Raw genomic sequence first — 27,934 nt, 5'->3', positions numbered from 1 at the left:
TTAGGAATTTGTCTATCTTTATAAGTGTTATATAATTTTGTGGTAAATATGATCTGAAATTTGGGTCAGATATGTTCTTCTAATACTGGCCCCTTGCACATCCAAGATCTTAATTGCTCCACTTTCGATGGCCCTGCCTTCAGCTGTATTGGATCCAAACACTGAAATTCACATCCCTCTCTCTCTCTCCTTTAAGATGTTCCTTTAAAAACTACTTCTTTGCTCTGGCTTTTGGTAATCTGTACTAATATCTCCTTTAACCATCTTGTCAGTTCTTGTTTGCAAATGCTTCTGTGAAATACTGTGGAATGTTTGAAAAACATTTGCGGTACTAGACAAATGTAAGTTGGTCTAGGTCAGCCTCAATAAGCGAGAATATACAATCAAAGATGAAGAAAGATTTGGGCCTTTAGACAATGGGTTTGGTCTTCTCGGTGTTCAGATGGAGAAAATTTTATTTCTGCCTTGATTTGATTTGACAGGCAGTTTCCATTCATAATTATATTTGGGGGAAACAATAGAATTAGAACTCAAATCATCCATTTTGTTCATTATTAATCTGGAATCAGCAACTGCCACGCACTGAACTAATGTTTCCAAGCTGCTTTTGGCAGCCATTTTCATTCTTTGCAGTTCAATGAACACAAGAACAATAATATTTATGTAACATAACTCAACAAAGGAAAATATCTCTGCAGTTTCAACAAGCATTATATAATAATCAGGGAATGGAAAAATAGGTTCTAAGTGGGAGGAAAAAAGAATTAATTGATAAAAGTTCTTGGCTTATGATGCCAGTTCTTGCCAGGTGAATCCACTGATGGTTGTTTGCACAACTGAGGAGTGATTTTGTGAAAGGAAGAATTTAGCTACTTGCATCTTCAAATCAATTAAATTTGGTTAAAAATTTAATACAAATATAGTCATGTTTAATATTCTTGGAAGTGAGAGCCCTGTCTTGTCAGCTTGGATCGGGAATGTCTCAACTTGTTGAGACTGAATTGGACTTGATTGAATTGGAATAAAAATAAAAATACTTTTGCATCCAGTTATGATACATTGCTTCAGTAAATTTGCAATGGGAGGCAAATTGCTACCATGTTAAAACTGCTGCTGAACTGGAACCAGCATTAGAAATCATACTGGATGTCTGTTGTCTAAACATACACAACTCAATGGGATAGCAACAATTCTTAAAAATATAATGACACTAATCAGAAACTCTGCATATGTACCTCTAAATTTCAAAGTGGTTACAATAATAGACAATTAAAATTGCATATCATTTGGTGTATTGCAATATTGAGACTTTTAATTTACTGACACCTTGGCCTGAATTCTCATAAAGTTGGAGAGCCTCTCCTCCATTATGAAAATAGCAACAGAGAACTGGATCTGGAAATACTACCCCCAAGCATAACGCCCAGCATTTTCCAGTGCTTATTTTCATAAGGGATCAAAGGAGTTAAATGCCATGGATAGATTTTTATCAGTAAGTTTTTTTTTGTAATAGTGAATTCCTTAATGGACACTTAATAACTTTATTTAATCTCTGCATAGGTCCTGAGATCTGCCCATAGTTGATGCTAGGTAAACTGGCATGGTATGTGGAAGAGCAAAACGTGTGGATCATAGAGGCATGACTTGGCACTTGGTTAACATATGGGCTATAGAGGGCCATGCGATGGCCAGAGGGGCTTATGTTGGTATGTTGGCTATAAAGGACCATAGAGGTGGGCAGATGGATATAGGTTGGCATGGAGGGTATGAAGGACCATGGGGGGGTTGGTGGGGGACGTTAAGTGGCTAGGGCATGGTGGGTGTGGGCTGAAGAGCTGTTATTGCTTCAACAAAGTGGCACTGCAGCAAGGTAAGCCTTCTGCTCAACCTGCCTCTGCACTCTTATTGGCTTTGCCCCAAAACCCAGCTATTCCTCTAGAATGAAAATATGAAGTCCCGGGGCACTTTCTGGTTGGGTTTGCAGAGCTGGGAATTGTCCTGACTCTGTTCCTGACACGAGAATTCAGACTTTTACATTAAATCTCTGTAGTTGAGCCTGTAGCTGTGACATTTTTAGTAACTAATTTCTATTTGTTCACTATTCCGATATCTGCTTTTTGCCCATCAAATTGTCACAACAAAAATGACTTAAAGGGTTTTACCTAAACTTGTGGTGGCTTCTATTTTTGATCTGCCAACAACATTTTTAATAACTACAGCATCCATCATGGAAAAAATTATATCTCCCATTTGTACATCACAACACTTTAGTGTAAAATAATCTTAAGACTACACTTGATCAAAAATTCCATCTAAAATCTAAATTTTGTTTAATTCCTTTGCTGCTTATATCCTTATACAATTAGACTAATAAAAGTAATTAAAATGGGGATTAAAATTTTATTACTTAAATATACCATATCATGCAATAGTCAAAAATCTCTTTAAATAAAAACAAAACACTGGAATCTGAAGAAAAATTTCTGCTTCCTTACATACATTTATTTGGTTTACAAGTGTCATTTGGATTTCAGTTGGATTTTTCATCGAACTGTGGGGTGGGGTGCTTAATGGAAATCCTTTCACTGTGCCTTCATGTATCAGTTCCACTGAGAAGAGCTGATTTAATGAATTAAGAGGGATATTTGCATAATTTTTTGCAATTTCAAAATTGGAAAACGACGAGATCAGCGTGTTTGCGACGATTTCTGTATGTGAACTATGAAATGCAAGTTTTATAATTTGATTTGTCAACTTCAATTCTCTTTATTCATGGGGTATGATTTTTTTTCTATTTGCAGCTGTTTGGGGAAATTTTGTCAGCATGAGGTAAGGTACAATTTGCAATTCTTCCTGACGAATGATATTATTTCTCCTGCTAATGTTAAAATATAGCAGCCATCTGCAATCTAACATGAAATATTTGCCAGGCTTTTCTGTTTAAAGTGAAATTGTAGAATTTGGTTATTGTACTTGGCAGTACAATGGTTTTAATTTTGGCCTGTGATAATATATGTCTGGTTTCTTAATCTTCGGTTGGCTTGTGAATTTTTCATAACCATCAAGGGTGGCAAGTAAGTTAAAGCCAGTTAGTGCAGTTTACATTGTCTTTTGATTGCTATGCAAATGATGAAATAAGTAACAAAAGTTAACTTCAGTTTTTAAAATCTGCCATTCAAGTGCCATATGTCAGTCTGATACTATATTCCTCATTCTAGGAATAAAAATATGAATAGTTAAATGTTGCTCTGAGTATGAGAAGTGGTTTACATCACCTAACCTATGATTATCTAATGGAAAGTATATTTGCTAACAGCTGATTTTGCTCAAATGCTTTAACCAGATTACAGCATTTCAAGATTTGCAGGTTGATAGCAATACTGAATCTAATTAGAGTTGTAATACCTGTCCCTTACTGATCAATTAAGAATAGTGCATTTCTCATGTTTCAGTATGAGTTGCAGTGTGTAAAGTGTCCCCACCTTTTATTATCACCAAATTACTGTTTTCTTAAAAAAAAGCAAACTTGGTTATCAGTTTCTATAGAAATATCTTTGCAATATTGTTTGCTTTGCAATACCGGTGTTGCAGTTGTGGCTGCCTTTGGCAATGGCACTATAATTGGTCTCGGATGTATTAGGTAACCACAATAAGCTTTAGCAGAGAACTAATGTCTTTTGGGGTACAGATCGAATTGTTGATTTCCCCTCCTGTTGTGTTGATCAGTTTTCACAATATGGCTTAGTGAACAGAGCAACATGGGCGTTTGCCGGATGGGTTAATTGTGGTTATAATTTTTTCTATTCCCTTTTGCACAGATCATTACAAGAAGAAGGAGAACAGAAAATTGAGAGGAAAATAGAAGAGGTTAGTCGATTTTTTTTCCTCTAATCTTGCATCACTCTTATCCTTGAAGTAAGAAGTAGATAGAAATATTGTTTAGACAGTGCCATAATAATAGACTGGAAATTAATTTTCCAGATTTGTTTGAATCGTTTTTGGAATGGAAAGTAACGTAGCAGGATACCAGGTATTGTTCCACCCATTTGCCTTGAAGGTTTAAAGAGCCTGAAACTTTCTAGTCTGAAACTAATTGCGTGTAGGCCAGACTGGACAAGTTCTTTTTCAGAAATGACATTGTAAACCAGTTTGTTTTTGTGATAATATGATATCTTTCAAGGTCTTTTTTGTAGTCTTACTGAATTCAACTTCACAACTTGCCACAGTAGAATTAGAACTTAGGGACTTTGCTACTCTATTAGCAAAATCATACTTTATATAAGAACCTTCTGAATTGTTTCCCCAATGTTATTTTTTTTTAAATAGTTAAGATGAAAGTTATACTGCAATTCAGTCTTCAGGCTGCAAGTATATTTCCTGAATAATTAGTTCTTTAATTTTATTGATATTAGACAATATAAGGTATATAGATGTCAGTATAATTCTCCTCCCCATAATGCATTGGATTCTCTGTCAGTATTGCACCAATCATTTGGAAACAGATTCATTGAACGTAGTTAGGATGAGTAGTGCGCTAGGTGGGTTTATTTTATTGATTCTATTGTTTTGACATGAGTTGACTTTTCATGCCAGATCCCTGACGTGACCATTTCTTATTTTCATGCCTGCTCCTGTCATAGCTCCACTGATTTATGAAAGTACATGATAGGATTTCCGAAATGGCTCCCACATAACTTTGGGGAAGCTGTGATTGTTTAAATCTCAAAATAATATACCTTTCATTCTACATTCAGTTTGTGATGTTAGTGTACCTTTAAGAATTTTTTTTTAAAATCAGATTCTCTGTAGCTATCACAGCTTCAGTTTTTTTCCATTATGGCACCGGCTGTCTGCTCGAAGTCCTTTTATTGCTGCTTCAGTGGCTTAAATGCAACGGCACAGTGGTTAGCACTGCTGCCTCACAGTGCAGGAACCCGAATTCAATTCCTAGCTTGGGCCACTGTCTGGATGGAGTCTGCACGTTCTTCCCATGGGTTTCTGCCGGGTATGCTAGTTTCTTTCCGCAGTCCAAAAGACATGCTGGTTAGGTGCATTGGCCATGCTACAGTCTCCCTCAGTGGACTTAAACAGGTGCTGGAGTGTGGCAACCAGGGGATTTAATAATTTCATTGCAGCATTAATGCAAGTCTACTTGTCACAGTAATAAATAAACCATAAAAATAACAGAAGGTAAGTGTAGACCCCTTGGTAACATTGGTACTATGGAAGTATAATCATTGACTTCCTCCTGTATCATTTGCTTTCCACAGTGTATTCCAATTCTAAGGAGTCAGCAGTTTCATAGACGTACAAAATTGTTGATAAATTGTCCCTGGCTTGGGTCACTGTGCGGAGTTTGCACGTTCTTCCCGTGTCTGTGTGGGTTTCCTCTGAGTGCTCAGGTTTCCTCCCACAGTCTGAAAGATGTGCTGGTTAGGTGCATTGGCCATGCTAAATTCTCTCTCAGTACCCAGTGTGGCGACTAGGGGATTTTCACAGTTGCAGTGTTAATCTAAGCTTACTTATGACAATAATAAGAAACTTTAAATGAGGTTTTGTTTATTTGTACTCTGAGGCCTCGGGTACTTTCTGGGATTTTTTCCGATCTTGAATTGGGAGAGGGAAGATTGATTGCCAAGTTAAAGTTACGTGATTCTTCCCCAGAAAAAATCTAAGGATTCATTTTCAGTTTTTGCTCAGAAGAGGATGGACATTAAATCGAAAGCAGTGTTTTTCTCTCTCTCTTTTTCTCTCTCCCCCAAGCATTAGAGTTTGCTGACTAGCTGGAAACAGGTCCCCTGTTCTTCCTGGGGTGGAAAATCTGTTGATGATTAGCTTGTCTAAAGCCTGTCTCTTCCTGGTGTTTTTGGGAAGCTGTTGTGACTTTAAGCTATTCTGGGTGTATATCAAGAGGGCTGCTAGAAGTTACAAGGCATGAGCATTTGCATTTGCTGGGTTAAACCTGTGGCAAGGGTTTCGCTGATGGAATTTATTTGTTTGGAACCTTTCCTATTTCCATTAAGGGTTATACAATATCATAGAATCCTACTGTGCAGAAGGAGGCCAAAAGGCCATATCTGCACTGACCACAATCCCACACAGGCTCTATCCACATAACCCCATGCATTTACCTTAGCTGGTCCCCCTGACGTTAAGAGGCAATTTAGCATGGCCAATCTACCTAACCTACACATCTTTGGATTGTGGCAGAAAACTGGAGCACCCAGAGGAAACCCATGCCAATATGGGGAGAATGTGCAAGTTCCACACACAGTAACCCAAGCCAGGAATTTAACCCGGCTCCCTGGTGCTGTGAGGTAGCAGTACTAACCACTGTGCCACCATTAGGTAGCACGGTGGAACAGTGGTTAGCATGATCTCTTTTTTCATTGTAATTGGTAAAAGATTTTGCTAATGTTCTTTGTATATGTATTAACTGAATACTTAAACTGTTTGATAAAAGCTCCTTAATGGGTCAGTTGAATCACACTTGAAGTGAAATATCTCGTGCTCATTTGAGCCAAATTCAAATTGCAAAACTTATGATCCGGGTGGACTTCATAAAACGCTTTGGAGTTTCTGACCTGAATTATAACAAGTTCCTATCGTGATTCCTTTAGAACCCCTAGGTAAATCAAAAGAGCAGCTTCAGAATAATGTGGTATGGTTCACGTTCATCATAAAATTGACTCTTAATGCAAGAGAAAACACAAAATGAAACTCCTTGCAGATAAATGAATATGATTTTTGAAAATGAAATAGATGAAAAATGCTTTAGGCTGCATGTATTTTTTCAATTCTATGGCTAAACAGTGGGGAAAGTCTCTGCAACATGTGCTAAAATTATAAAGCTGTTCTCTTGCAATTGAGTTCACAGATTCATACAATGCATAGAGGAAATCCTCCTCCACTGTATCTGAAAGACATGTGGTTTCTGTTTTTGTTTTAATGATTTATTTTTGCCAGCCATGGAGGGAATTAAGTTTTCTTTTTTGAAAGTACCATATTTTCACAGGCCTGGGTCAGAATGCATGTTTATGACACTGATTTTGCCATGTTTCCATTTTCCAGGCTTTAGCACCATTGAAAGAGAAAATTAGAGAAATAGAAACAAGGTAAGTATTGTTTCCATTTTTTATATTAACTTTAGATAAAGGAAGGTGAGATGAAGCAAGGTAGGAGTGAGGCTTCTGTGGAGCATAAACACGGGTGTGGCATGGTTAGGCTGACAGACCTGTATTTGCTAAATATTGTGTGAAATGTGTTGATCTTGTAAATCCAATTTGCTTCATTCTGTTGTTTGCAGGTATGTAGGTCCACTTAGAGGCAATGCTGATTGAAAATAGGATGAGTAACATAGCTGACATCACTCTTTTGGCTTTGCTGCTGTAGCTGAGTAATGTTTTAATGCAAGTTTTGTCTTGCTTTGCTCATTTAGTGTTATTGCTGAACTTAAGTCTCCTTGTAGCTACTGAATCTTCCTTAAATGTTTTCCACGACACTATTATCCTTCCTCTGGTTGTTAAATAGCCCTGACTTATTCAAATAGTTTAGTAATTTAAACTTGAGAATTCCATTTAAATTGGCAATTTGTTTAGCAAATTTATTTTGACCGAACTCTATTGCAACCAGTGCTATTGCTTGGTAAAAGCAGTTGCTTTTGTGACAGGCGGTGTAGTTAATAATGGTGCAAGTAGTTTGGAAAATGTTTATCCTTCCCCCTTTGGCTTTGTTTTTGTTGCTAATGGTCTCTAGTTGCTGTGCTGAGTGTGTGGGAGAAGGTACATGGGAAGGAAGAATTTGATGAAATGGTGAAGCAGAGGACAAAGCTTATGAACTATAATTTCCTATCCTGATTCATTTAGAACCCGTAGGTAAATCAAAAGAGCAGCTTCTGAATAATGCCAGATGGTTCAGGATCATCATAAAATTGACTCTGGATGCAAGAGAAAACACAGAATGAAACTCCTTGCAGATATACATACATGATTTTTGAACATGAAATAGGTGAAAAACGCTTTAGGCTGAATGTACTTTTTCGATTCTATGGTTAAACATTGGGGAATGGAGTTCATTTTCGGTTAAGTGCCACAGCTTCTCGGGTGTTTGGACCATCTTCTGAGTAGCTAACCTCATGGAGAATCAGTCGTGACGAGCCCATACCAATGACCAGCATACACTGGCTGCAAATTTACACATGATCAAACAAAACATTATCTTGGTGGCTTAACACCATACTCGCATGTAGCAAGTGACTTTCCACTGTTGCTTGACTGGGAAGTGTTGGGCCGTGAGAGGGAAGATGGAAAGGGCACAAAGCAAAGGTGGCTCATCCCAAGACATCTCCAGCTCTCAACCTTTGCCCCCTGCACATCTCCCTGCCGCCCCAGACAGAGCCACAAGGCTGCCACTTACCCCAAAACCCAAGCCTGACACTGCAAGTATAAATGGGACTGTATTTAATTGGGTGCCAACTGGCTCCAAAAGCCAGAGTCTGTGGGCACCTCACATCGGAGTAGGGGAGTGAGCAACCTGCCTCTGGCATTGCTAAAGCCATAGATGTGGCGCCATGCAAAAATAATAGGAGATTTAAGAGGAAAGCGTTTTAGTTGTACAAACGGTGCTTATTACGGTGTTACTGTTTAATTAATGCTCCTTTTTTTTCTATGAAAGCATGACCCATGGCTTCTACTTTGTTGCATCCTCCATTCATATTAGTCTGTTTCAGACTGGTTACTGGAATGGTCAGCCTAATTGAGGAAAGGGAGTGACTGTGATGGCTGGCTATTGTCGGAATGAGATTTGGGATGGTAGAAGACACACAGGAAAAAGTGGGTGGAAAGTGTATCTTGCACAAGCGTAATTTTCAGATGAAGTGTACTTGGATGAGTCTGTTGCAGGTTGTCTGTCAGCCAGATCATAGAAACATAGAACCATGATAGTGTAGAAGGAGGCCGTTTGGCTCATCAAGTCTCCACCGATTCTCCGACAGAGGATCCCATCCCCGTAACCAGATGTATTTACCCCACTAGTCCCCCTAACCTACACATTGTGGGACACTTGTGGGCAACTTAGCATGGCCTATCCATCTAACCTGCGCACCTTTGGACTGTGGGAGGAAACTGGAGCACCGAGAGGAAACGCACACTGACATGGGGAGAACATGCAAATTCCACACAGTCACCTCAGGCTGGAATTGAACCTGGGGCCCTGGTGCTGAGAGTTAGCACTGCCACCCAGTACACCAGGTACAGCAGGCTCCTCCTCCAAGGATGTTAGCTGCTCTGCTGTCCCCTCTGTTGCCATGTTGTGCAGACCACTGCAATCCTAGAGACCCGTGTTAGGGCATATTGAAATGTGCCTCCAGATCTGTCAAATCCGTTTAAGTTAAAGTTAGCAAACCAATCGCTTGCAATACTCTGTTCTGGTGCTGTCATGGTTACTATTATAACTTGCCAATGGTAAGATTCCTCAGCTTATTAATAGCCAGGTCTTGAGTAGGTGTCCTTTGTCTCCCAGAAGCCATCCGCTGTGTCTACTTGGTGAGAAGGACACATGCAGTACATGAGGCTGATGAAGGATATCTGACAGCGAAATGCATAATTATTTTGTAGTAGACACGTTAAGGAAATGAAAGTCCTTCTGATAAGCAAAGGTGTCTGATCTGGTGGGGGGAAATCAAGATGGTTATAATCAAAGACCTTGGTAAAAAGGCATCAGTGACCTGGGTGATGGAGATGTGGGCCACATATTGCGAAACCCTGAAGATTTCTCCCAACAGATCTTCAAGCTGGCTTGTTCCACAAGAAATTCAGTGCTCTGCTCACTTTGATAGCTACAGGCAATGTGTGGCTACCTGTTTCAGCGGCCTTCTTCCAGAAGGCTTCAGATGTCTGTGACTACTTGCCAGCACCTACCTTTCACTACAGCTAATTTGAAGCTTGCCAATTTCATCCTTTTTACTGCTGCTGGCAAATCAGTTTTATTTACTAATGACTTGCCTCCTCCAACTTGGCGAGATACTGAAACAGCATGGGAACAATGCATTTGCAGGAAAAGTCAGAATGCAGGAATAATGAAAGTCTTCTCTTAATTGGATTTGTTGCTGATCCAAGAGCGTACCTTGCTGGGATTGGACTTCATCGTGGGGAAAGCTGAATGAAAATGGGATGATGTCCTAGTTCCAAACTAATATCTCTTTTATTGGATTTACCAAAGTCCACCTCCCTTTGCCTGAAAAGATTTCACCTTATGACTTCTTGAAGTGCCCAGATCTAATTATAATTGATACACTAGAATTGTTCCACAGGGTTGCATTGCAGAAAGGATCTATGTATATAATTGTGATCTGCAGCCACAAGCAAAATATTTCCTATGTTGATGGATATACTTCATCTGAATCTCCTACCATATTCGGTAAATGTGCTTACCGAAGATACCTACTCCACAATGCTACATGTGGGAATTTCTGACCAATCTACTCATTGCAAGACCGAAGGGTTTGCTTTTTAAATTTGAATTTTTTTAGTAAAGTATTAAATAATTGAACATTAATCTTGTTTGAGCAAATACTTCTTAAAATGATGTGTAATTATTTCCATCAAAATGCAGCTAATAATAAACAATCCTATTTTTTACTTAATGTGATAATCAAAAATATGCTCTGTTTCCAACAGCATATCTCAAAAATATCCTCCAGTTAAATTCCTGTCTGAAAAGGATCGCAAAAGAATTCTGGTATGTTTTAGTTTCCTGTGGATCCATCCAAGAGTTGTATATTTAACTATTCTTTATTTAACAATGTGTTTTAGGTCTTGAAGTTCAGTTTGTTTTTTTCAGTTCATTAATTGGGAGCAGAGGTAATAGTATAAATCTTTACAGAGGGCAGGTTGTTGTTCTAGTAACCTAGTATAAGGGCTAAATTTAGCTCCATCATTTTGAATTCTATTCCAAGCTGACTGAGACTTGAAGGACGTATTTCAGATTGGGCCTGCAGCAAGTGATGAAAGAAGCAACAGGAGCAAAACTTGCTTGATTTTGTCCTTGCCATTCTAGCTATTGCAGAAGCGTCTGCCCATAATAAAAGTGGTAGGGGTGACCAATGTACAGTTCTTATAGCAACCCAGTCCTATCTTCACACTGAGGGCATGCTCCATAATTTTCTAAAGCTATGCTACATAGACCAGATTCAGAGCAAAACTGAATATCCATGAGATGCAGTGGCACATTTGCCTCAGCAGAATCATATTCAACTACAAGCTACAACCTCATGGTATATCCCTCACTTCCATTAAGCCTGGGGACCAGTGCTCGTTTGATGATGAGTGCTGGCGAGAATCCCAGCAGCACCAGATTTACCTCAAAATTATACACCAACCTAGTGGAACTACAAAACAGGACTAACTGCAGAAGTGGGATGCTACAGACAGCTAAGTGATCCCAGAGCAACAGACCAGATCAGACTTCAGCAACGCTGCCATATCCATTCATGAATGATGATGAACAATTTTACCCCTCACCTAAGTGGGTTCCACAGAAACCCCCATCCTCAATGAAGATGCAAATAATTTTGGTTTTGGGTAGGGCTAAACGATGAGGCTGATAAAGTGCTAAGAATCAAGAGTTCACATGGCATTTTATTTACAAATAAAGACAAGCACTTACAGCCTTATTTTGTTTACTATTGAAACTATATTTGAAATGACATACAGCGCCAACCTTCAAAAGAGCACTGCGGTGTGCTTGAGTTTGCTTCATGCAACTTGAGTGCCAAATTGCACTGAAGCTTTCCTAATTGAACTTCTGGCAGTAAAATGAATCAAGGGGCAGCACAGTGGTTAGCACTGCTGCCTCTCAGTGCCAGATATCTGGGTTTGATTCCCGGTTTGGGTCACTGTATGGAGTTTGCACATTCTCCCCATGTCTGCATGGGTTTCCTCTGGGTGCTCCGGTTTCCTCCCACTGTCCAAAACTTTGCGGGTTAGGTTGAGTAGCCATGCTAAATTGCCCCTTAGTGCCACTGGAACTAGCAGGGAAAACAGGTGGGGCTATGGGGATGAGGGTTGGGTAGGATTGTTGTAAGAAATATTGAGTACTCTACTTGGATTGTGACAACAGAACAAGTGCAATAATTAGATTAGAAAACAAATCCTTTGAGTAAAGAACTTTTAATCAAACTCCTAGAAATAAAACATTAGTGCTCTTGCGGAAAATAACTGATTTGTACCCTAAAAATGAGTATCAAAAAATTTAATTTAATATCACATGGGATACAAATACATTTTTGTCAAGGTACATCTTTAGTTTAAAGACTTTTAATTGTGAAATGACAGATAATTTAAATCTTTGATCTTGAGATTTTGAAAACCTTTTTCTGCTATTCTGGATTCTTTACACCTTAAGGTTCTTGAGGAATAGGCTCGATAGACCAAACGGCTTACTTCTGCTGTTGCATCTTATGGTCCAATGGTCTTTATTTTAGAAGCCTTCAAGCTGATGAGATGGCTATCAGCTCTCCGTTAAAAATCACCTGATGTGACGCTTGGCCCCACTCTGGCATGGCAGTTTCTGCCACGCTTACCACAGATGAAGATAGTGGGCAGAGAAGGTTTAGGATTTAATGATCTTTGTTTTCTCTGGGTCCTCTTCAGCCATTTCAGCTTTTACATTTCTCTTTGGCTTGTCCCATTGCCTCTCCAAAGAGTCAACTTTCCTATGTTATAGCTATCAGCGATTATCTCCCAGTTGTCTGAGTCAATGTCTGCCATCCTTATATCTCAATTGCGAGTGTCCTTGTAGCGGAGGGCCAGCAGGTCATGATGCAATGGCCAATTTACTGTGCAGAATTTCTTTGGTTGTGCAGCTGTCACCCATCTGATGGACTTAGCTGAGCCACTGTAAACTTTAGCTTGAAATGAGTGTCTGGTGATGAAATTAACAAGTTCCAGGATCTCTGAGTTGGTGACCGTGTCCAGACAAGAGATACCCAGGTTGCATCGGAGATAATGCAAATGGAAAACTTTTCAGCCTTTTCTCCTGCCTAACATATGCATCCAGGTCTCACTATTGTAAAGGAGTGCTGGACTTGCATTTTGGTGTTCTGAATGAAGTTTTTTTTTCCCACATTCTCTTTCTCAGCTGGAACATACTAGCTGAGGTTTTTAAAATGCCCATATTAATTTCAGTCGAAAGTGACAGATTGCTGGTGATTGTGGACTCTCGGTATGTGAAGTTATCAACAACCTCCAGTGTCACATTGTTGGTGTTCATTGATGGAGGTATGGCAAGTCCTGAACCTTGCCTTTTGTCTACCTGATACTGATGATCATGCTGAATTCTTTAGAATTGAAATAGCTTGCCTATTTGTCCCTGAAGAGGTTCCTCAGCATGGAATGGTAGTGCAGCATCATCAACATATAGCAACTTTCTGATGAGCACTTGATGCACTTCTATGATCTCTGTAAGCAACACTAGCTTTCCATGAGTTCTGGTCTGTAATGAGACACTCAGTGAAGAAGAACTGAAGTTGTAAATGTCAGCAGCAAAGAGAAAAATACGCCAAAGAGTGTTGGCATCAGAGTGCAACACTGTTTGATCCTGGTGAAGATCTCAAAGGGTTCTGAAGTTGCCCATTATAGCTGACCTTGCCTATCATATCATGGAAAGAGGTGATCACCCTGAACGGCTGCGGTGGGCAGCCATTTTTCTCCAGCAGTTTAAATAGACAGCCTCTGATCAAATGGTTGAATGCCTTGGTGAGATCAATTGAGAACGTAGCATAAAAAATAGGAGCAGGAGAAGACTACATGATCTGTGAAACTGCTCATTGATTCAATGTAATCATTGATTGACCTTGGACTTCAACTGAATTTTCCCACTCTTCATCTTCCTTGATTCCCTGAGAGCCAATAATCTGTCTATCTCGGCCTTAAATATATAATCAGTGGTGGCACATCCTCTTTTGTAGAGAACCCTTTGCGTGAAGAAATTTCTCTTTGTCTCAGTCCTAAATGATCGACCCCTTTTTCCTGATAAGATGATCCTTTACTCTTGATCACTCAGCCAAGGGAATCAATATCTCAGTATTCACCTTGTCAAGTCCCTTCGTAATTTTGAATGGTTCAGTATCGTCACCTCTTGTTCTTCCAAGCTCCAGTAAATATAGATTCAATTTACTAGGGCAACCCAGGGACTAATTTAGAGAATCTTTGCTGCACTGCCCATATCCTTCCTTTAAAATAGAGGCCAAATCTACACACAATCTTCCAAGAACAGCCGCACCAAAGCCCCGTACAATTGTAGCAAGAATTCTTCAATCCTGTACTCCAAATTCTATAGTAAAAGCCAACAGGCAAATTGCTTTCCTAATTGCTTGCTAACATTATGTTCTTTACATGAGTACACCCAGGTCTCCGAACATCAGCATTTGCAAGTTTCATCCTTTTTTAAAGAAAATTCTGCTTTTCTATTCTATAGCCAAAGCCAGCAACTTCTCAGTTGCCCACATTATATTCCATTTGCCACCTTGTTGCCCATTCACTTAACCTGCTTGCATCTCTTAGCACTCTGTCTTTCTCAGAGTTTACATTCCCACCTAGATTTACATAATCATTAAACTTGGGTGATGAGACAGACTCATGTATCTTAATATAGATTGTAAACAATTGAGGCCTCAGTTCAGCTTCTCGTGTAATTTGGCTAGTCACAGCCTGCCAACTTGAAAATACCCTTTATCCCAACTCTTTGCTTCCTGTCCATTAACCAATCTTCTATCCATGCTAATACATTATCCCCAGCTCCATGTGGGTATTAACCTTTTGTGGGGCATCTTGATGAATGCATTTTGGAAATCAAAGTGCATCTACTGGATCCTGTTTATCTACTATAGTTACATCCTCACAAAACAACTAAATTTGTTGAACAGGATTTCCTTTTTATCAAACCATGTTGACTTCTTCTAATCGTACAATGCTTTCTAAGTGCTTTGTTAAGACTTCCTTATTAATGGGTTTCAGCAATTTCCTGATGACTGAGGTCAGGCTTAACCAGCCTATAAGTTTGCTATCTCCTCTCGCCCTTTTTTCTCAGTTACATTTGCTAGTTTCCAATCTCCTGGGAGCATTCCAAAATCTTCAGAATATTGGAAAGTCATAGAGGGGGGCATCCATTATCTCTGCAGCTATCTCTTTTAGATAGTTTAAATCTCTCTCTAAAGTCCCAGTTATATAATTCACCAGAATATTGGTCCCAATATGATTCAGATGAAAAACATCTCAATTGTAGAGCTCCCACTTTACCCAGTATTGTGGCCCATGAATTGAAACCCACTTCTCCCACACTAATTTTTTGAGTCATACATTGAACTCTGATTTTATGTAACCAATGCAAATTTGCTCAGGGCTCAGGTAGTAATTTATTCCTTAGCTAGAGCCATAGAATCCCTACAGTGCAGGAAGCCAGTTGGCCTATCAAGTCTACATTAGTCTCCGAAAGAGCATCCTGTCCAAGCTCACCTCCCACCCTAACCCCATAACCCATGCATTTACCATGGCTAATCCCCTAACCTACACATCTTGGGACACTAAAGGGCAATTTAGCATTGCCAATCCACCTGACCTGCACATCTTTGGACTGTGGGAGGAAAACCAGTAAAAAGTCTCAACACCAGGAAACCCACGCAGACATGAGGGGTATGTGCAAACTCTCAGCCAGTCACCCAAGGCCGGAATTGAATCCGAGTCTCTGGCACTGTGAGGCAGTAGTCCTAGCCCCTGTGCCACTGTGCCTCAGTAGAACATCTTTCTCCATTGTACCTTTGTCATGGTAGCCACATAGATCACAATATCAACAATAAATTATCTAAAATTACGTTCATGTTTTAGCAGAAACCCCTTATTGCTTAAAATATTGAGTAATGCTTCATTGATTTGGGGTAGGATCCAGTTTTCACAGACTGTAACAAGTGGTAGTGATTGGGAAACTTGTCGAGCAGTGCCAACTGCAGTTGGAATGTCAGTCAGTTCTTGAGGTGGCAGTGATTCAGCGTTTGGATGTAAATGGCAGTTAAAACTTAACGGACTCACCAGTGGTTTTGTGTGAGAAATCCGACATGCAGGCCAGATTCAGAATGTTTGCATTTTATGGCAAAGAAAATCTTGAGGCAAGTATAGTCTGACATTATTGATCAACATCAACCTCATTGTAAAATGCTAATTATAATGGCAGATTCCTTGGCCAAATGTCACTGATATAAAATGTGTTTGACTAATTCACTAGACAGGGCTACTAAAGTTGGATCTTAAAGCTAAGCTTCTATTGACAAAGCTGATATTAAACATTTTTTTTGAAGCATCTATGTTTAGATAATTTCGCTTCCTTCAGTAGATTTTGTTACAGTAAGGTTTCTCATTCTTGTATACCGTTCTATTAAATCTTCTCTGCACCCTCTCCAAAACCTTGATGACCTTTTTAAAAGTGCGGTGCCCAGAATTGGCCACATCACTAACTGAGCATCGATCAATGTTTTATCCAAGATTAGCGTAAACTCCTTACTTTTGTACTGTATACTTTTATATCTTATTTATCTATTGTGTAATAAATCCATTACATGGATTACTGCAATTCTTTTCAAAATGCATTAAAAAATGTATTCATGTATTCCTGCAATACTGGCTATGACCCTAGATGGTGTTTTGCTAAGTCCTCACCTGTTAAATGTAAAGTTTAGATGCAGAAACATTGCAAATTCATAGAGGAGAAATGAGTAATATGTCTGTTCATCAGAGAAGCAACAAGGAGGCTATCAAGCAATGCCAATTTCCTGTTTCCAAAGCAGATTAAGTTTGAGCACAAGTCATCAGTCAGGTGCTGCCTTCCTCCCAATCCTTCACCCTGCCCCACCCATTCCCCTACCCTCACCTCTTTCTATTCCCCTTGTAATGTCCTAATATTTCTGATTTCTTTAGTATTGTTTTTTCTACAGTGTTTGTGTCTTTTTTTAAAAACATGTTTTTGGTCTGTCCACTCAGTCTATTGCTAAAATATCAGCTTTTAACATATATTAAATATCTTATTTTTTAGGTTGGGTTTCTTGTGCCACAAAAGTTGGCTAATTTTCAGTTTAATACTGATTATATTGGATAATAAGATTATGGTCATCATTTCCCAAGTGTACTGCCTTCAAGATGTTTTCTTTTAAGTGCAATTTTGCTAGTGCTTTGACCTTTCTGACTAACTTTTTCAAAATGCTTATCACAGAATGACCAAACCCTTAATGTTGTAGTTCCTTATTTTTTCATTCCCCATGCTTTTCTCATTTATAACGTTAACCTGTTCATCTTACTCCATTTGCTTTTACCTTCTGTTCCTTCCTAACTTGCCAGTATATTCATTGATGTCCTTTGACCTGACATCAGGGAGGGATAGTATCATTCTGTACTCTTGTTACAGCCACCTATCCCCATGATCATTAAGTCTCTGCTACTTAATGCATGCTCCACATGTTTGTATTCTTTGTAATATCTACCTATCATCCATTTTTAATGGAGGCAAGGTGACTAAGGAACAAAATTGAATTGGAGTGATTTTTTTAAAGTTATGTTTCCTATTGCAGATAACAGGAGGAGCCGGATTTGTAGGTTCTCACCTTGCTGATAAACTCATGATGGACGGTCATGAAGTAACAGTCGTTGACAACTTTTTCACAGGCCGTAAAAGGAATGTGGAACACTGGATTGGACATGAAAACTTTGAATTGATCAATCATGATGTTGTAGAACCATTATATATTGAAGGTGAGTTTATGGTTAATAAGTCATTCACCCCTGGTACCATTCTATTAAATCTTCTCTACACTCTGTCTAAAATTTTGATGACCTTAAAGTTACAGTGCTCAGAAATAGCCATAGCACATGCTGGAGCCCGATCAGTGTTTTATAAAGGATTAGCATAACTTCCTTACTTTTGTAATGTATGTCTTTATGTAAAGATTTCATATTCTTACTTATTACCTTTCACAATTTATTCTGTCATCATTGAAGACTTGTGTATTTCTGCCACTGTTCATTCTATGCAGCAGTGCAGCAGCTTGGAGACACTTGCAAGCCAAACAGCAGTTAGCCCTGTAAAGTTGCCACATATGCACAGCCAGGCCAAAAGGTTGAAAGGGTGCATGCACGTAAATGAAGACGTTGCACCCAAAAAATGTTAATCTGTACCACATTTAAAATTATACTATGTGTTGCCTTTCCTCTCAATGCCTACCAAAATGGCCTTTCTGAATTACATTGAAAAATTACTATTGTAAACTACTATGACTTGTAAGGTGAGTGTGTGGTGTATTTTGTAAATCAGTTACATTTGTTACATTTAGATACGTTTTGAAGTATCTGTGTTTGGAAACCAATCCAGATCAAAAGTGATGCACATACAAACATTTTGGTACAAAATTGGACAGGGCCTGAAAACAGGCATGTGGATCATGAAGTGGTACTAACTCGCGCCAGATGTTTCTGATGCACACAAACTTTCTGGAAGTAAATCCACAAGGAAATAGGAGGTCCTCTAGACAAATTTTGGAAAGTCAGTGCATCCAAGGTGTTCAGCCTCGAAGATCTGGTGGCAGTGCCGCATAAAATTCATTTGACCTCATATAAATTGTTAAAGTCTGTGTCTTCGTATGCCACATCCCATAGTTGCATTACCCGTCTAACTGCTCTGTTCTCCACAGCATTATAACTTACCTACCAATGATCTTTATCAATCATGCCTCACATAAAAGTGCTACACCTCATTCTCACATAATAACACAATTAAAAGCTCCTCTAATGCCCTCACCAATGTGATATCCGATGCAGCTAAATCAGAAAGAGACCCATGCAGTGTGGATAGCATTTTGGAGCACCATGTGCCATAAGAAGCAGGTGCTAAAGGAGACAAATGTTTTGGCTTTTGGATTGAATATAAAAGTAGGAAGGTCTTGCTGCGGCTGTATAGGGCATTGGTGAGGCCGCAGCTGGAGTACTGTGTGCAGTTTTGGGCGCCGTACTAACGCAAGGATATTTTGGCCTTGGAGGGAGTGCAGAGGAGGTTTACTAGGCTGATGCCAGAGTTGAGCGGGTTGAGCCATGAGGAGAGGCTGAATAAACTAGGCTTGTACTCGTTAGAGTTTAGAAGAATGAGGGGAGATCTCATTGAGATGTATAAGATGATGAATGGGATGGATAGGATAGAGGTGGAGAGACTCTTCCTGCTCAGAAAGGACAGTAGGACTAGGGGGCACAGCCTCAAGATAAAGGGGGGGCGGTTTAGAACGGAGTTGAGGAGGAACTTCTTCACTCAAAGGGTGGTGAATCTCTGGAATTCTCTGCCCGTTGAAGTGGTGGAGGCTACCTCGCTAAATATTTTTAAGACGTGGGTTGATGGGTTTTTGATAAGAGAGGGGATTAAGGGTTATGGGGAGAGGGCGGGAATGTGGAACTGAGCCACGACAGATCAGCCATGATCTTATTGAATGGCGGGGCAGGCTTGAAGGGCTAGATGGCCTACTCCTGCTCCTATTTCTTATGTTCTTATGAGTGTTAATGACCATGACAATTATTATGTGATCTAATTTTCTGAGATTGGCTATTTTGACTCTTGAATGTGCAGCACTATTTTACTTGAAACTTAATTTTCGCAAATATCATTTAGCAATGCTGTTTTCAGATTGGAACTGGGTAAATAATATTACTGTTAATGTCCTGAGGTGTTGGTTTGCACAACCATAGAGAATTAACACTTCTATAGAAAGTCAAAATGGAATATGTGGAGTTTCTCAACTTCCTATGAAAATGGAAATGGTTTTAATCTAAAAATGACCTGTCAAAGCTATAGGATTTTCTTTTTTCACAACATAGCATTTATATGCTCCAAAATAATAATGTAAACCCAATGCAGTCTGCCATTTGGTCCCTATTGAAAAGAAGTAATAGGATAGCAAGAGTTATTCATTTATTTGCCTTTAATGTGGTGCTTCAGAAGTATTGAAAAGTAATGGGAGAGATATTCAGAGTTCCAGAAGATATGGGCAGTAGCTATGTTCAAGGGCTTTGGAGAGGAAATGGAAGTTTGATTGGGGTGGTGGCTTGTTAGGACAGAGGAGTAAAGATTGAGTATTTTGGTAAGAGGTTGATGATGGTCATTTTGGAAGGAAGGGGAACAGTTCTTGAAAAGAGAAAACATTTGCAGGGAAGCTGTGTGGCTATCAGTTTAACAGAGCTTGCTGAGATCATGAATGGTGATAGGAAAGAAGACGAGGTGGCACAGGGACAGTGTTTGAATCAGTGGTCAAGAAAAGGCGAGAAATATATGCAATTGAAGGTTTTCTATCTTGCTTGCTAATAAATCCATGAGCTTAGACATAGGAATGGAGAGGGTGGGAAAGAAGTAGTTGGTAGTGGGAAAAAAAGGTATCGAAGTTCATCTTTGCTCCTGGAGTAGTAGATGATTTTGGGAATGGGAAGTGAACATTGGAATGATTAAGTCAGAATTAATGATCAGTTGGGAACCCTTTGGATTTACTGGTTTTATGGAAAACTAGAATTCTATTCCCAAGGAAATTGCTATTTTGATGGTCAGTGAAGTGCAGGAAACCTTCAGAGTGTTGTTGGTAATGGTTACAGCAGGAGGAACATGACTTGGACTATATTCAGGGAAAGGATATGTGCTATAGGTTGCTGCTTTGAGTCAGCCGGTTGTGGTGGAGGGTCCTTAATTAGAGCAAAGAGAAGTCCTGGGCTGGTAGCAGGACAAGAAGTCAGCAGGGGTAAATAGCAATTGGTTAGTTCTTCTGATTTGATTTGATTTCTTGTTGTCATATCTATTAGCATACCGTGAAAGTTATTGTTTCTTGCACGCCATACAGAGAAGGCATACCATTCGCAGAGAGGGAAATGAGAGCGTGCAGAATGTAGTGTCACAGTTATAGCTAGAGTGAAAGATCAACTTATGCAGGGTTGGTCCATTCAAATGTCTGATAGCAACAGGGAAAAGCTGTTCTTGGGTCAGTTGGTAAGCGACCTTGAGACAGTATGGCTAAGAATTGGGAGGTAACTGATAAACAGAATCAAGAAAACAAGTATTTGACAAGAGGAGAAGAAGGCAGGAGGCAAAGCAGTTGACGACAAAAATTTTCATTGACCTCCTGGATCCAGGTCACAAAGCAAAAAAAGGATTGGTCAAAATTCTAGTGCTCAAGTGTTGAATTCTCTAAACTGCATATCAGCAAGTAGACTTGAGAAGTAGGAGGTGACTGATGACAATGGATCCTTGTACTCCGTACAACCATTCAAAACCAAAAACATGAAATGCTCAATTATTTCAAACTTGCAGCATCTGCTGTATTTTTGCTTTTATTTAACATTTCCATTTGTCTAAGAATGTCGGGGAGATGATTATCTCAATGTGCAATAGTTGCTAAATAGCAAATCTTGTGGAAATGACCATTTTTGTTTGGAACTTATGAATGTTTTATATCTCTGAACACTTCCAGTGTGACTCCCACAGAAATGATAAGAATTGGGATAGCATGCAAAGTTTCAAAAGACTTGGAAAATAATTCACTTTGTGTGGAGGTCCTGTCTGAGAACTGAACACCGTAGGCTAGTGTTCGGAAAGGCTCATGGTTTTAGAAATGTGATATTGTACAAGCTTATGATGTGGAGTTGCCGCATTGGACTGGGGTGGGCACAGTAAGTAGTCTCACAACACCACATTAAAGTCCAACAGGTTTATTTGGTAGCGCGAGCTTTGAGTGCTGCTCCTTCATCAGCAGTGCTCCGAAAGCTCGTGCTACCAAATAAACCTGTTTGTTTAACTTGGTGTTGTGAGACTACTTACTGAACAAGTTTATGTAAGTTTCATGTCCATGTAATCTGAAGTTATTTTGCCATCTTTACTGCAGCAATATCAGTGCTAAATTTGCATTCAAATGGCTGGTGTAGTTCTTAGACCCCCAAACCCCATCTCTGCCAACAGAGGTGTCAATTCTTATGATAAGAGTTTAATCTGATGCTCCCTGTTCCTGTTCCACTGGTTTAGGTGGGTGTTAACGATTCCTTGATATTATTTGAAGCTATTCTGGTGTCCGAGCTATCATTTCTCTCTCAATCCGTTTCATCAAAAGATTGAGTCCTGTAGAAGGATCCTATGGATTCAAAATGTTAACCTTGCTTCTCCCTCTGCTGAAACTGCCAGACCTGTTGAGTTTATCCAGCATTTTCTGTTTTTGTTTTTATCAAAAGATTAAGATCGTTCATTTTAGTGACATTTGTGGGATGTTTGCTCGCACAGAATTACTGTGCCTTCCAATAGAGAAATGGTGTGCTAGTTCAAAAGTAATTCAGGGTGAAGTGCTTTGTCACACTTCGATATAAGAGCTACAAAAACCAGTAATTATTTCTCTAACACATCTAACAAGGACCTAATTAGGATAATTATGTGGTTTCACCAAGAATTTATGACCCTATCTTGATCAGCTATGTCAACATAATAAGCAGAGGTGGGAAATGGGGAACAATAGTTTGATGCTTAGTGCTGGAGCCATGGTCCAGGGGGAGGTAGGCAGAAGTGTCTGAGAGTTGACGCTGAGCCTCTGTGAGGTAGAGATCAGTAAATAAGATTTGGTGCTGCAGAGCTATTACACATTACAAATACGTCGACCATCAAAACCTCAGTCATGTCTGCACCATATTGGTATTCACAAGTTTTATTGTGATTGAAATTTGTTAGATATGCTTCAGAATGATCAATCTCATTTAAAAAAACACATCATTTGATTTTATTTCCAACCAGGTGCTCAAGAATTCTTCAACTTTTAAGTTGAAAGTTACCATGCAGCTCAGTAATGGGTTTTATGATTAGGGAAAGAATCACATGATCAAAATGCAATATCAGATTAGATTTTTTAAAATGAGAATCTGTCACATTAGATGTGTACATAAGTTTGCTATGTAATAAATCAGCTTCTGTTTTTATTCAAAACAGTGGATCAGATTTATCATCTGGCTTCACCAGCGTCTCCTCCAAATTATATGTATAACCCAATCAAAACACTGAAGACAAATACTATCGGGACATTAAACATGTTAGGTAAGGATATTTTTGGGGTTTTCCATCACTTTTGTTGTTGAAGCACAAAAATAAAGTTAATTTGTTTTTCCCAAATCCCCTATATCCTAGAGTTCTAAAAGAAGTAGCTGCAGAGATGGTGGCTTTGTTAGATTTTAGAGGTTAACAGATGTAACAGTACTATTTCATAAAGGAGGGAGAGCCAGCTCTTTGGTACAGGTGTCGCTAAATACCTCGCTAAATATATTTAAGTCACGGGTAGATAGGTTTTTGATAGACAGGGGAATTAAGGGTTATGGGGAGAAAGCGGAAAAGTGGAACTGATCCACTTCAGATCAGCCATGATCTTATTGAATGGCGGGGCGGGCTAGATAGCCTACTCCTGCTCCTATTTCTTATGTTCTTATGTGTCTCATTATTTCGCTCTTTCCCAATAGCCCACAAATTTACATGTAAAATAAAAGTTGTACAAAATGTTATTAATGTCTTTCCAAATATTAAAAGTAAAGCTAGCGGCATCAATAGTGTTTCCTTAATTTTATTTCATTTTGCAATTACGAAAATTATTAAATGTGTTCTGTTTTTCCACAGGCTTGGCAAAACGTGTTGGTGCTCGCCTCCTATTAGCTTCCACGTCTGAGGTATATGGAGGTACGGACCAATTTATAGTTGCTCTTTCACTGCCTGACTTCATAATCATAGTAACTATCGGGCTCTTGTCCTTCATCAAGGAATGCTATCCTCATGGATGTCATTCAGTATTATTAGAATGCCATGTCATGCAGTGATGGACATTCTCATCCAATGATACTTTAATCATGAATGAGAATTCACTTATTTTGAATCATCTACTGATACTAAATATTAAGATATCTATAAACAGTAATTGCCCCTCTGTATCTTTGATGTACCCTGCTTTGTGCATTAGGTTTGTTAGTAAGAAGTCATCTAAATAGCAATTTTCTGTCAAATGTTGCACCTAGCCATGGCATGAATGGAGATTGCAGATTATCATTGTCCATTCAGGATATTGTGTTGGAATTAACTATCTTGCACATTTAGTGTCTTTCTTTCACCTTTATTTGCTGTTGGTATTAGTCTCATTACTATTCTCACTGTCTTGTGAAAGATACTTTTGAATAAAACAGTGCTGTTTTTGTTCTGTTGGTCCACAGATTTATTATTTTGTCAAAGGTATTAAGTTTCTGAAATGTCTGCTCTAAGATACCTTGCACAAACCATAGATATCCTCTGGGAGCACTGTGGACCTTTGTTTGCACAAATGCATTAGATTGGAGAGGTAAAGGAAGCTGGGGATGAAAGAAAATTATCAAACTTGACATTTTAAATATATTACTGTTCTCAGATTTACATATTAAAATTCAAAATAAATAAATGTCATAGACATTGCAAGCAGAAGAGTCCAGAAGTAGGTCTTGTATTACTTATAGACAGGATTATACAGATTTTTTCCCTCAGTGGGCTACGCTGTTTGTCATTGACATCTTATTCTAATTCAACCTGATTAGAGACAGAAAAGCAGTTTAATCTTTTTAGGCATTTGGGAGTAACAGTGTTGTTTTTGGTCTATTATTCTTCCTTTCATTTGATTCAATTTTTCCCCCACTTCAGTTTTTTAGGTTTTCTTCCTTATCTTGTTGTCCTGTTATGAAATTTGTTCCAAAAGTCTTTAAAATATTAAGTGCTTCACAGTTTTATTTTCAGAAGAGTTGCCAATCAGTAAGTGTAAGAGGGAAAGTGAGGTTGTCTAAGGAAAACATTAACAATGAACCAAAGCTACAGCCAGGACGATGAATCTTGGAATTTAATTAAATGTCATGCTGTCCCAGCAGAAACATTGCTGCATTTTCATTCCCAATAAAATGACTCCCCAGGCAATATGTCCACCGTTATTCTCTGTGATATCATCTACATTCATTCATTTGCAAAAGTATGCCCCAGTAAAAATTAATTCTCACAGCAGTGTAGAAATGGGTCAATTAATTAAGTTATTGCCCTAACAGGTGATTATAAATGAGTACTTTTTCCCTGGTGCTTGCCTTTTATGTATGCAGAGTGTATTCTAAACTGGAGCTCCTTGTAGGTGTTAATCCTAATGAAAGAAGGTAATGATAGATGTCACTGCTACTTGGTATAGAGATAGGCCTTTACCCTTCTACTCGATCAACAGGTTACTCTGCAGCTGCTGACATTGCAGTTGATGTTGCAATAGCTGATGAATTGCTATTGTCTTTCTGGCTCAGCATGGCTCAGTACTGTGCTCATCATCTCTGCTGTTCTGCGTTTCACTTGATGGTCTATTCTCAAAGTTTCAATCTAATTTCCCTCAGTTGTCCTATTTCTGTTGGTGTCTCTTGCATGTCGAATGAATAACATTGGATTATGAAATAGGTTGGGCCACAACTGGATCCTGAAGAACACTATAGAAACGAAAAATGAGTGAATATAGTAATCCCCACGCACATTTTTTTAAAACAAATGTGACTTTTCAATGTGTGATTTAACATGACATTGTCGTCCATGTTACGTTAGTGAATTACAAAATGCCTGTGCGTTTTAAAAAAAGACACAGGACAGTAAGTGCAATACTCTACATGACCCCTGCTCATTGTATATTCTGATTTAACTGCTGTATATTAAGGTAATTTTGAGTTTATTTAAGGGCTCCAGGTTGAAAGGACTACCTCTCATTATTTAGGTACATGCTTGTGCTGTTGCCTGAGTCAGATGTAAAGTTACTATGGTGCCTACTGTCAAATACAGTAGCTCCTTCACCTTCATTCATAATAACTTGAGTCCAGCAAAGAGGTGCTAATTAGTTAATGTGTGAACAATTAAGTTTTATTCATTGTGTTATTTTCAAAATAAACTACTTTTAAAAAAAACTTTACAGATCCAGAAGTTCACCCACAACGTGAAGATTACTGGGGCCATGTAAATCCTATTGGTCCAAGAGCCTGCTATGATGAGGGTAAAAGAGTAGCTGAAACCATGTGTTATGCCTACATGAAGCAGGTTAGTGCACACCTCAGATATATACATTTTTGCTCACCAGGAAACTACATTGTAATATGTTAAATTTTTACCTCTAAGGAGTACATTTTAAGAACAGTAACTTTTTAAGCAATTGGTATATTGCACTTTGAGCGATTTGATAGTTTGAAAGTTCTTAGTTTGTATGTTAGTAGATTTTAACTTATGTAACATAGTTAGATAACCTAGTAAGAAGTTTCACAACACCAGGTTAAAGTCCAACAGGTTTATTTGATAGCAAAAGCCACAAGTTTTCAGAGCACTGCCCCTTCATCAGGTGAGTGGGAGTTCTATTCTTAAACAGGGCAATAAAGACACAAACTGAATTTACAAAATAATGATTGGAAGGTGAGTCTTGACAGGTAATCAAGTCTTAAAGGTACAGACAATGTGAGTGGAGAGAGCGTTAAGCACAGGTTAAAGAGATGTGTATTGTCTCCAAGCAGGACAGTTAGTGAGATTTTGCAAGCCCAGACAAGTCGTGGGGGTTACAGATAGTGTGACATGAACCCAAGTTACACTATTGGCTTTTGCTACCAGATAAACCTGTTGGACTTTAACCTGGTGTTGTGAGACTTCTTATTGTGTTTACCCCAGTCCAACACTGGCATCTCCACATCATAGCCTAGTGCCAGGTATTCACTTTGAGTTCAGAAAACTTTGTGCTATTTTAACTAAGGTTTCTAATAACATTTTTGCATGACAGTTCAGGTTTACAACACTGAAAATTAATCATGGAAAGCCTCTGCAAACACTCTTATAGTTATTTGTCCTGTATTCTGTTCCACACCATTTTTGAAAACTATGTTTGAACATAATTTCATCTTCACACTGATGTTCATAGAACTTTGACAGAAAATTAGAGATGAGGAGCGTGGTTATCCCACTGGTAGGATTTTCCAATCCCACTATTGGCACACTCTGTGGATTTCCCAGCTGTGTGAAGTGGATTCAAAGGAAAATCTCATTGACAGTGGCAAGACCAGAAGATCCTGCTATCTCCTGCCACCAAGAAACACGCCACAGGATAGGCCAGAGAACCCCGCCCATTAGATTAATAATCTAGCTATGTTAATATAATGCCAATGATTGCAGGAATATAAATTTGTAGATTTTTGCTAATGTGAATGGGCTATTGTGCAGTTATAAGCATGGAAATCTTGTGGCTTCCCATTTCCACTAAAGTTAACTCTTGTGTTTTTCTGTATCAGTCATGCTTTTTTTTAGTAGGAAAATTCTTTTGCTTTAGAAATCTCAATCAAATTATTACTGTTGATTGGGTAATGGATTTAAATAATTTTAGTTAACATCCAGATTGGTATTTTGTCCCTACTAGCAATTTGACAGGTAACAGGTAGTTCTGATTTTTTTTTGTATTTGTGCATACTAGAAATAAGGTATAGTTTAAAGTAAGTTTAATTTTCTGGTTCTGTAATTGAAAGGGTTAGTGACTTCAGTTTGGTTTCGATGGAAGTACATTAATGAGAATTTATGACATGAAAGCAAACAGTTTAAAGAAAAACTGGATTGTTGCTTGGCAACAAGGAACCACCATAGATCAGAAAGAACTTTTGAATGAGTTTTAAAATTAGACCCTGGAGAAGCTGGACAAGACCGAAGAGCTGTAGAAAACGGGCTTCCTGGAACAACACAAAGTCCAAGGCACCAGAGCTGGGATAAAAGTGTGCCTCAGAAACACAGCTAAGTCAAGGTACAGGAAACAGGAAGTTGAACAAAACCATGTTCAGGAAAATTCAAGTAAAAAGCAGATAAA

At 38.8% G+C, this 27,934-nt stretch overlaps 1 protein-coding gene across 1 annotated transcript in view; it reads left to right on the top strand.

Moving 5' to 3' along the window:
- Positions 1-27,934, top strand: part of uxs1 (UDP-glucuronate decarboxylase 1) — a 74,646-nt gene that overhangs the window by 17,678 nt on the left and 29,034 nt on the right. The window contains exons 2-9 of the mRNA XM_080197179.1: positions 2,802-2,829; positions 3,819-3,867; positions 7,072-7,115; positions 10,677-10,737; positions 17,612-17,792; positions 23,023-23,127; positions 23,698-23,757; positions 26,021-26,142. Coding sequence (XP_080053305.1) covers positions 2,802-2,829; positions 3,819-3,867; positions 7,072-7,115; positions 10,677-10,737; positions 17,612-17,792; positions 23,023-23,127; positions 23,698-23,757; positions 26,021-26,142 — 650 coding nt within the window. The remainder of the gene's footprint in view (positions 1-2,801; positions 2,830-3,818; positions 3,868-7,071; positions 7,116-10,676; positions 10,738-17,611; positions 17,793-23,022; positions 23,128-23,697; positions 23,758-26,020; positions 26,143-27,934) is intronic.

This window comes from Carcharhinus amblyrhynchos, chromosome 10, assembly GCF_965287045.1.
Source record: "Carcharhinus amblyrhynchos chromosome 10, sCarAmb.v2.hapA, whole genome shotgun sequence".
In the NCBI taxonomy this organism is placed as follows: Eukaryota; Metazoa; Chordata; class Chondrichthyes; order Carcharhiniformes; family Carcharhinidae; genus Carcharhinus; species Carcharhinus amblyrhynchos.
This window is presented reverse-complemented; position numbering and strand designations above follow the sequence as displayed.